The sequence below is a fragment of the Oncorhynchus tshawytscha genome, linkage group LG15 (assembly GCF_018296145.1).
Source record: "Oncorhynchus tshawytscha isolate Ot180627B linkage group LG15, Otsh_v2.0, whole genome shotgun sequence".
In the NCBI taxonomy this organism is placed as follows: Eukaryota; Metazoa; Chordata; class Actinopteri; order Salmoniformes; family Salmonidae; genus Oncorhynchus; species Oncorhynchus tshawytscha.
Window position 1 is genome coordinate 5,479,676 of NC_056443.1, and position 11,283 is coordinate 5,490,958.

At 46.5% G+C, this 11,283-nt stretch overlaps 1 protein-coding gene across 1 annotated transcript in view; it reads right to left on the reverse strand.

Annotated features, from left to right (window-relative positions):
- LOC112214184 (FYVE, RhoGEF and PH domain-containing protein 6) overlaps positions 1-11,283 on the reverse strand; it is a 28,232-nt gene that overhangs the window by 14,808 nt on the left and 2,141 nt on the right. The window contains exons 2-4 of the mRNA XM_042297791.1: positions 7,232-8,246; positions 5,895-7,076; positions 86-203 (exon numbers count right to left, since the gene is read on the reverse strand). Of these exons, the coding sequence (XP_042153725.1) occupies positions 86-203; positions 5,895-7,076; positions 7,232-8,246 (2,315 nt within the window). The remainder of the gene's footprint in view (positions 1-85; positions 204-5,894; positions 7,077-7,231; positions 8,247-11,283) is intronic.

Consider the following 11,283-nt stretch of genomic DNA (forward strand, 5'->3'; position numbering starts at 1 on the left):
CCTGAAGAACCCTACCGTAACCTTATTGACAAGGCCGCCACACCCACTGTGTATCGGGGTGTGTGTGTGTATTAAAGATAGCTACCTGTCTGTCTTCTTCTGACAGCTCCAGGTGCTCCTTGCTTGAGGTGGAGCTGTTGTCATCCTCGTCAGAGCTGTGGACTTCCTCCTCAGAGTGAGCATCATCCAATCCATGCCAGCCCCTGCAGGCAAAACATGAAGTCCCGGTCACCGCATTATCCTCATGGTTATCAGGCAGAGTGTGTGAGCGCTTACACGTACAGTATTTATATGCAAGCATACCACGTACACACACTTCTGAATGGACTTTTTAATGTTTTATGGGAACAGTAATTGGCACGATGTCTCTATATGGGACTAGGATGATGAGCAGCCTGAAGCGCGGTCAATACGTTGTCCACAGCTGTACTCGGGTAAACATAGTTACCATGAAGACTCCACAGACAGCCTTGTCTGCTGGCAGCAGGGCACCAGCCTGCTCTTCAGTCAGCTGATACGGGTCTGTCTGCTGAGTGGCACAAGTAGCAACATTTGTTTGTGCCACTAATGTTTTCATCTTGGCTTCACAGCCTGTACAGGAAATGTTATCTCAGCTGGATTTTGAACCAAACAAACCCAAAGTACTGTCTACGTTCTAATCTGGAGGACTCGTAAGATACTGTCACTCTCTTTATTTTGACTACTTTGTCTGTCCCCTTCCCTCTCTCTCAACTACCCCTCTTTCCCTCTCCTCTTGTCTCTCCTTCTTCCCTCTATACCCTGTTTCTCTTCCCTACCCCATCTTTTCCTCTTTCCTCCCATTCTTCCACTCTCTCTTTCCTCCCATTCTTCCACTCTCTCTTTCACTTCCATTCTCCCTCCATAGACGGGCCTTCCTGCACACTGGGTCAGGCACAGAGCGCCTCTTGTTCACTGCCTGAGGCTAGTTACATAAACTAAGAAGGCTGAGATGCTTGGGAAACACTACAGACTCACATACACACTCTTTCAAACAACCACAACGGCACACACATACACACATGCTTGCAAGCACACACACACACACACACACACACACACACACACACACACACACAACACACACACACACACACACACAAGCATGCACAAATGCAAGCATCTTTCAAACGATGAAATACACATAAACAGGGGCAAATATCACACAGTGAACGATGAACACTAATATTATCCGACTGGAGTACCAGATCTGGGCAGCTAGATATATGTGGAAGTGTTGCATACTGCTCTTTACTGCTGAACTCTTTGAGTCTAATATTTCCCTTCGCCTGCCCTTCTTTCTACCTGTCCAGTAATCTGATTGACCTTTATCTCATGGCCCCAGAGTGGCGTAACAAAATACTGGTCTGAGCACGCACGCGCACTGCACACACACACAACTGCACACACGGAACTGCCTTTTGACATATGAGGTAAACACACGCACAAGAACACTTGAATGAGGATGTGATTACAGTGAGCAAAGGGCTGGAAAATTCCAGTAAATTTTCCATGGAAAGTTAAGCACGGGAATTTTGCTTAAATTCATTTAAAAAAAGTCAGCTTATAACAGTGAACCTTTTTTTTTGTGGGATACACATAAGGCAATTCTAGGTCTTGTGGCATATTTTGGTTAAACTATCCCCAATTCAATGGAATTGCAACCCTCTGCATGCACAGTGCATTCTTCCATCACATGTACAGCTGATTCTCAAGATCTTGCACACTAATGAAATGCTATTGAGCCCACACTACTACACTGTCTGAGCCAAAGACTACATGCTTTCTGGTAAGTTTTTATTACAATACTGGGTGGGGTGAATATATTTTATATGGCATACATGATTTTTTGTTAACTAGTAAATAGTAGCCTACAGCAAAGTGTGTTTTAAATCATTTATAACTTGTTAACAATTTCTGCTAGTTAGTTTTTGCTACCATGTGGGTTTTAGCTTGCTTGAGCCTGCTAACTGGGGAGTGTTAATTCACCTGTTTCCATACATGTTTCATTTTAAAAGATTTATCTTACAAAGGAGTTGTTTAATCTAACTGCTTAACTATCTGTATTTGGTTTTTTTAAACTTGTTTTTTTCTAATCTATACAGGAAAATGCCACGGGCACTATCTGATGTGTGGATACATTTCACTGCAGCTAATGTAGAAGGAAAAGCTGTGTACATTTGCTAATACAGTGCCAATCATATGTGAAGAATGCAACAAAGATGCAGAATCATCTGGCCAAGTGCATAAAGTTCCCTCAGCGCTCACAACAAGCAACCTCTGACAAAAGTCCCTCTACTGCTATTCGAGGTGAAAATGATGAATCAGACACCTTATCGATAGCAACAGCTCATGGTCCTCCTGGAATCAGAAGTGTGTTTGACACAATGGAGAAACGTAGTCAGAGAAATGCTGATGAATGTCTTGCTCGAGCTGTGTATGCAACTGGTTCATCTCTGATGCTCACAGGCAATGTGTATATTGGAAGAGATTTCTGAATGTTCTTCGCCCAGCATACACCCCTCCAACCAGACATGCTTTATCTACTCATTTGCTGGATGCAGAGTTCACTGTATTGCAATCATCTCTAATGGGTGGTTGAATGTTCGCGGGCAAGGAATAATTAACTACATCATCTCCACCCCTCAACCAGTATTCTACATGTGCACAGACACAAGGGACAACAGACACACCGGTCTCTACATTGCAGATGAGCTGAAGGCAGTCATCAATGACCTTGGACCACAGAAGGTATTTGCACTGGTGACAGACAATGCTGTGAATATGAAGGCTGCTTGGTCTAAAGTGGAGGAGTCATACCCTCTCATCACACCCACTGGCTGTGCTGGTCATGCATTGAATCTGCTCCTCAAGGACACCATGGCACTGAAAACAATGGATACACTCTACAAGAGAACCAAGGAAATGGTTAGGTATGTGAAGGGTCATCAAGTTATAGCAGCAGTCTACCTCACCAAGCAAAGTGAGAAGAATAAGAGCACCACATTGAAGCTGCCCAGCAACACCTGTTGGGGTGGTGTTGTCATCATGTTTGACAGTCTCCTCGAGGGGAGTGAAAGGAGTCTCCAAGACAGCCTGCCGATATGGACAGCCCCATCAAGAGGATCCTCCTGGATTATGTATTTTGGGAGAGAGTGGTAAGCACCCTGAAACTCCTGAAACCTATAACAGTAGCCATTGCACGGATTGAGGGAGACAATGCCTTCCTGTCTGATGTTCAGACTCTGCTTGCAGATGTAAGAGATTAAATCGGTACTGGCCTGCCCACTTCACTGTTGCTCCAAGTAGAGGAAACTGCAGTTCTGAAATACATCAAAAAGCTTGAAGACTTCTGCCTGAAGCCCATACAAGCCACAGCGTACATGTTGGACCCCAAGTATGTTGGCAAGAGCATCCTGTCTGGTGTAGAGATCAACAAGGCCTATGGTGTCATCATCACTGTGTCTCGCCACTTTGGCCCGGATGAGGGCAAGGTTCTTGGCAGTCTAGCGAAGTACACTTCCAAGCAAGGGCTTTGGGATGGAGATGCAATATGGCAGCCGTGCCAACATATCTCATCAGCCGTGCCAACATATCTCATCAGCCGTGCCAACATATCTCATCAGCCACGCCAACATATCTCATCAGCCACGCCAACATATCTCATCAGCCACGCCAACATATCTCATCAGCCACGCCAACATATCTCATCAGCCGCGCCAACATATCTCATCAGCCGCGCCAACATATCTCATCAGCCGCGCCAACATATCTCATCAGCCGCGCCAACATATCTCATCAGCCACGCCAACATATCTCATCAGCCACGCCAACATATCTCATCAGCCACGCCAACATATCTCATCAGCCACGCCAACATATCTCATCAGCCACGCCAACATATCTCATCAGCCACCTGGTAGAAGGAACTTTGTGGATCTGAGGCTTTTCCCCCTGTTGCCTCCATCATCTCCAAATCCCACCAACATCAGCCGCTTCAGAGCGCAACTGGTCCTTGTTTGGAAACACACACACCAAAGCACGCAACAGGCTGACCAATACAAGGGTTGAACAATTGGTGGCCATCAGGGCAGATTTGAGTATTTTTGAGCCTGACAAAGAGCCATCCTCAACATGGTTGGAAAGTGACAGTGAAAATGAGGCCTCAAAGTCTGATGTTCAAGAGGTGGACATTGAGGAGGTCCAGGGAAAAGACATGGAAGCCTGAGAAGAAGACAACCAAAGCTTAAGTTTCTAAACTATCATTTTACAGATGTATGTTGAAAATGTTTTTTGGGAGATGCGATGAATCATTGGGGATCATTCAATACCCCTTTCTTTTGTTGTTCTTCACATGTGAAGAGTCAACTCATTTAATTCAAGTTGAATTCATAACTACATTTTTATTACATTTTTTCTAATGGAAGGATTTCATCATTTGCAATTATATCTACTTATGATAAGGTAAAAGGTATATGTTTCTGTCTCAATATGATATGGTAAATATATCCAATGCAAAAAACATCTACATTTAAATGGTATTATATTAATTTGCATATATTTCCATTAATTCCCATATATTCCCGTTAATTCCCATACATTTCCGTTAATTCCCACAGAAGGTTTCCACCTCTGAATATTCCCCAAAATGTGCAAACCTAGTTGGGAGTCCTGACTCTTGTTAGCAAGGACCGTGTCCAGTCCATTCACTCATCCACACACACAAATATTTTAGTGTCCAAAACAGTAGCAAAATATTAAATTACGTTGAGTCATTCAAAAAAGGGTTTCGCTGAGAATAGGAAAGAGAGTGAGAAACCGAAAGAGAGATGGGAGAGAGAGATGGCAGAAAGAAAGGGAACAGGAGAGAAAGGGAGAGATATGGGAGAGGGACAGGAAGAGATCAAGAGAGTGGGAGGGAGGCAGAAGGAGAGAGGCTGGTAGTTGCTGGAGGTTTATTTTCCCTGTTCAGAATGCAGTGTGGCGTTTCTGCGATTTTCAGACATTTCCTGCTCTGGCCACTGAAAATAACCCACAGGAAAACAGTCCAACCTGCTGCACATCAATGCTCTATTCACAGCCTGGAGGGCTAACACTGAAGCTAACTCTCACACTTGTACAAGCACAGCCTGCTAATGCTAACACTCACACAGCATGTTGGTCTACGTTGTAAATACGATGTAACAATGGGTATAGTACACACAATGTAGTTACATTGTACCTGACATGATCTTACCCCCATGTAAATGCATAGTTTTAGCACCAAAGTGGGACCAAGACTGTAAAGTGAAAACTAACTCACACATAAGCACAACCTGGGCACTGGCCTAAATACTAAAATACTTAGTCTCACTGTGACACAGTACACATACACACACACACAAATAGAAACCACTAAACACAGTACACACACCCTTGGCATTGTTCTAGGTTCAAAATCAAAATCATTTACTGTAAATTGCTCGAGTCTCTCTTTCCAGGAAATCTGATTCATGAAGCATTAAAGCTCCTTAAAAGTGACACATCTATGACTGTCGTGGTACATTAACAATACGGTAGCAAAAAGTATGATGATGTAATAACAGAGTTATTTACTGTAGGCAACTGATGATCAAAGGATTATGATCAGCTCTGTAACTCTGGATTCGTTGAAACTTAAGTTGCCCATGACACACGAGAGGCACGATGCAATCAGACAACAAAATGACACACACACTCTGTTGAAACCTAACCCAGACCCTTTGTGTGTGTGTGTGTAGACAGAAGAAGAAAGAATTCCCACTCACACGCACAGTCGTACACACACACACACACACACACCACACACACGCGCGCGCGCACAAACAAACACACACACTGTGACACACATGCTGTACCTCTCATAGTCAATGGAATGGGGTCGCTTATAGTCGCAGTGGCTCTCGTATGGATCCTGCACCTCATAGACGTCTGAGTCACTGTGTCTGTGTGTGCTTGGGTCCAGACTGTGTGTGAGTGGCCAGCCCAGCCGTGCGCTGAGGAAAGGCAGGTTCATGTACTCCGGTATCTCCTCATACAGAGGAACATTCTCATACTCCACCGACCCCTCTCCATCCCCGCCAGACACCCCCGCGCTGCCATTGGACTGGTCCACCATCCCCGTCCGTCCGCCCGGCTCCACGCTGGTACAATCCAGAGACTCGCCGCTTCTGGTCAGTAACCGTGGCAACATCCTGACAGACAACCGCAGCTCCAGAAGCTTCCGGAAAGAAAGGCTCCTCTTGGTGCCGTCGGCGCGGGCCAGCAGGTCAGCCGAGGAGAAGGACTGGGCCCTCTGTTTCCCTCCCAGCAGAGCTGCTTTCCTCTGGGGGGGCCCTCGGCTGCTGCTGCCGCTGCTGTGTCTGGAGGAGCTCTGCCTGCTGAAGAAGGGCCTTGGGAAGCGCCAGGCTGGTTTCTCCTGTGGGGTGGCAGGCAGCTCCCTCATGGGGGTGTTGGTGTGGTGCGGAGGGGGTGGAGGGGGTGTGATGGACGGGGGGGCACCCGCTGGCAGGCTGTGTCTCTGGGGCTTCCTGGGCGGGGCCCTGGGTGACCCTCCCTCTTCCGCTGAGCTGGCCTTCATTGTCATACCGACGGGGGGCGGGCGGCAGCTGAGCTTGATCTGTTTGGGCAGGCTCCGGGTGATGGGGTAGCGCTCAAAGTCTCCGTACCCTTCCTCAACTTCTTCTTCCTTCTCCTCCTCTTCCTCCCCTCCTCCTCCTCTTCTCTCTGAGGTCAGTGCGTTAAGCTCAGGCTGAGAGAGCAAGTCTAGAGAGTGGGAGGTGTTTCGGTTGAGGGAGGGGGGACAGTGGATGGCTCTGTGGAGGCGGGGGGAGAGGGACTTCTGTCTAGGTGGAGGCACAGGGTGAGGCTCCTCTTCAACTTCAGGGCCCTGGGAGGGAGAGGGACTGTCATACACTCCCTGGGTGTGTTCTTCCTTCTCTGAGGTGACACATCTCCCCCCACTCCCCTCAGACTCCCCCACCTCTCCCCCTGTGTGCGGTTCTTTGTCTCCCCTCATGGGTGCTGGCCTCCAGGCCGTCCTGCCTTACCAGGGCTGGCTTACGGGGCTTACGTGGCAGCGGCACGGGCAGGGGCTTACTGGGAGCGGCAGGGAACGAGAGGTCAGTGGGTAGCCTGGGTATTCTGGAACACTGTGTACTATTGTCTGTGTGGGAGGGGGTGCTGTCAGGCTCACTGTCCACCTGGGAGGGGGCGAGGGTGGGGGGGTAAAATGTGTGGGGGGGTGCGGGTGGGTGGAACTATCTGAGAGGGGGTGCGGGTGGGAGGGACTGTCTGAGAGGGGGTGCGGGTGGGAGGGACTGTCTGTGGGGGGGTGCGGATAGGGGAGACTTCCAGTGGGAGGATGAGGGGAGTGGGAATGGTGTCGGTCTCATTGCAGTCTATATTACAGCTGTCAGTGTATGTATGTTCTGCATTAGAAGCTTTAGTCTCAGTCTGTGTAAGTGTCTCTGCCACCTCAAGAACATTACATGACTGGTCCCCTGAACCAGTCTGATACTGCTGACCCTCCTGTCCTTTCTGGTTCCTCTGTCTCTCCTCTTTGTTCCCCTGCAGCTTCTCCTCATCCCTGCTCCCCTCTCCATCCCTCTGCCCCTCCTGTCTCTGAGGTTTGTCCTTGAGCCTGAGATGGAGGGTGTTGGTCACTCCTCCGCTCTCCTCACTGTCTCCGTTCTCTGTTTTACCCGGCCGATTGACTACCAGCGTTCCAGTGCTTTCCGTGGCATTCCCGTTTGGCCAGGAGCCGAGCGTATCGCTCCCGACCACTGTAACGTTCCCATTCCCTAGTCGTTTGCATTGGGAGCAGTCCTGGAGTCCACAGGAGCACGTAGGAATGATGTAGTCCGAGTCGCGCAGGATGGGCTGCGACAGGATCCCGTTTCTGGAGTTGAGGAAGGAGAGGCTGTCGTCCCCAGCCCCGCTGCACTCCTGGGATGGGGTTTGGGGTACTCTGGGTCTGAGGGGTGGGGGAGAAGCCGGGGCTGGAGGGGCAGAGGGTTTGGAGAGGCATGGTTTGGGCGCCACAGCAGGTTTGGCTCTCTTTAGCGCGGCAGGGGAGGGTTGGGTAAGAAGGGGGGAGGGTTGGGAAGGCTGGGAGAGGAGAAGATCAGGTTTGGGAGCGATGGGAGGAGGCGAGAGCTTCACCGAGGGGGCGAGTTTGGGTTTGGGAGCCACTGGCGGCTTCTTCACACCTGTAGAGAATTAGAGGAGGAGGAGACATTAGACAATGCTGGGGAGGGGGGCTGCTAAAAACACACAAGTCACAGGAGGAAAAGAAAGAATTGACCCTTTAACCTTTATGGCTGCTTAAAGGCACAAACAGGAGGCAAAAAGCAAAACAGAGCACATTCCACTGCCCTGCTGTAATGCACGCACTACCCTGGATATCCCTTGAACCCCCCCCCCTAACACCTCATCGACACATACCAACCAGTCAGCAGCAGCACAGAGACACCTCGTGGGGTAAGAGGGGACAGGGCAAGGGTCAGAGGCTCAACCCCTAGAGGTCAATGGGATTTTTAGCTCACTAAGGAAGGTTGGGCGCAAATGGTCAGAAAGTGAAGGAATGAAAGAACCAAATGATTCCTGTACTCATATATTGGCTGTGTTCTGTCTGTACAGAAAAGCTGAACAATCAAAAAAACTAACTATAACCTAAGCGACATCACATCTCCCACAAATAAAACACCTTGACGGTAAATGCAATTACTGTGTGAATGTGTCTCTAAGCGGGCACCAGACACGCCCGTGGCAGGTTGAGACTGCACTACATGGATAACTGGATTATGAATACAGACCTCTGCATTGAATATGAGACACTTGTTCCTGCATTGAAGGTCCTTCAATATCAGGTGAAGAATGACGATCCTCATGATGGTTATGAAACACTATAGCACCACACCTCTCCTCCTAAGGTGTTAGGAATCACCAGTGGTAGACAAATGTTACATACATGATAATCTATGCCATTGCCAAGAGTTCTCTTAATATACAGTTCATCCACTGATTCCCTAATATATGGACGCACAAGTCATTGAGGGCAGCTGTCTTACTCTCTTACTTTGTTTTTGTCCTAGTAGACCTACGTAATAGATGAAATGAATTAGGCTAATGCCATTGATTTCCCAGAAAGTGCACACACCTGGATTACATCCTAAATCAGTTGCTGATTAAAAGTGAGGAAAGAGACTGGCTACTGCAAATCCTCTGAGGTGGCAGAGAAGCTTTACAGGCGGCTCTCCATAAAGGAGGATTCCTCACGAAACTAGAACAAAATAAGATCCTGATTTTTTTTTTCTCCACAAAATGTAATTCATAGAAGGGTCCTTTGGAGGATGTTTTATTGACATATATTTGGTATGTGTATCTTAAAACATAATAGATCATTAATTGAAGACATTATGGCCTTACCCAGGCCTCCTTTAAGACTCCATAGTGTTTCATCTGTAGGCGCTACAAAGTAAAAGTTTGTGTCATATGAAGCTTTACCACTTTAACACATTTTTTAAATACATTTACGAATATTGCAAAATATAAACATGAATAATGAAAATAAACTATGTTTGATTTGGCACATTTTACAATATATTGTTGAACATATTCTCTGCTAGTTTTATACTTACGGCCCATTTTATACAGAGAAATTGGCATAGTAGGCAATGTAACCAATTACAGCCCTCCCTTTACTTGTATCATTGCAAATCACAGAGGGTGACCATTTTTAATCCATTTTCCCATTCACTCTGTTGGTAATGGTTACAAATTGGATCATTCTGCATAACTCTAAAAGTAGCAAAGATCCTATTCTAGAACTTTGATATGCAGGTAAAGTATATTATGTTCAACAATATATTGAAACATTTGCCAAATCAAGTGTATATTTTCAAAATTCATGTTTAATTTTTCAATATTTATAAATGTACAGAACCAGTCAAAAGTTTGGAAACACCTACTCATTCAAGGGTTTTTCTTTATATTTACTATTTTCTACATTGTAGAATAATAATGAAGACATTGTCACGGTCGTCATAACGAGGAGACCAAGGCGCAGCGTGATAAGAATACATACTTCTTTTAATGAAGAATAAACACTGAACAAACTATACAAAACAACAAACTGAACATGACGCTATGTGACACACGTACTGACAGGCAACTACACATAGACAATAACCCACAAAATACCCAAGGAATATGGCTACCTAAATATGGTCCCCAATCAGAGACAACGATAAACAGCTGCCTCTGATTGGGAACCAATCTAAGCAACAATAGACATATAAACACCTAGATATACGACAACCCCTAGATATACGACAACCCCTAGACATACAAAACCCCTTAGACAATACAAAAGCTACACAAACCACCCTCGTCACATCCTGACCTAACCAAAATAATAAAGAAAACAAAGATAACTAAGGTCAGGGTGTGACAGACATCAAAACTATGAAATAACACATGTGGAATTATGTAGTAACCAAAAAAGTGTTAAACAAATAAAGATATATTTTATATTTGAGATTCTTCAAAGTAGCCACCCTTTGCCTTGATGACAGCTTTGCACACTCTTGGCATTCTCTCAACCAGCTTCATGAGGAATGCTTTTCCAACAGTCTTGAAGGAGTTCCCGCATATGCTGAGCACTTGTTGGCTGCTTTTCCTTCACTCTGTGATCCAACTCATCCAAAACCATCTTAATTGGGTTGAGGTTGGGTGATTGTGGAGCCCAGGTCATCTGATGCAGCACCCCATCACTCTCCTTGGTCAAATAGACTTTACACAGCCTGGAGGTGGATTTTGGGGCATTGTCCTGTTGAAAACAAATGATAGTCCCATTAAGCCCAAACCAGATGGTATGGCATTTCGCTGCAGAATGCTGTGGTAGCCATGCTGGTTAAGTGTGTCTTGAACTCTAAATAAATCACTGACAGTGTCACCAGCAAAGCACCCCAACACCATCACACCTCCTCCTCCATGCTTCACGGTGGGAACCACCCATGCGGAGATCAAAACGTTCACCTACTCTGCGTCTCACAAAGACACAGCGGTTGGATTTAATATTTGGACTCATCAGACCAAAGGACAGATTTCCACGGGTCTTATGTTCTTTGCTCGTATTTCTTGGCCCAAGAAAGTCTCTTCTTATTACTGTTGTCCTTTCGTAGTGGTTTCTTTGCAGAAATTCGACCATGAAGGCCTGATTCACACAGTCTCCTCTGAACAGTT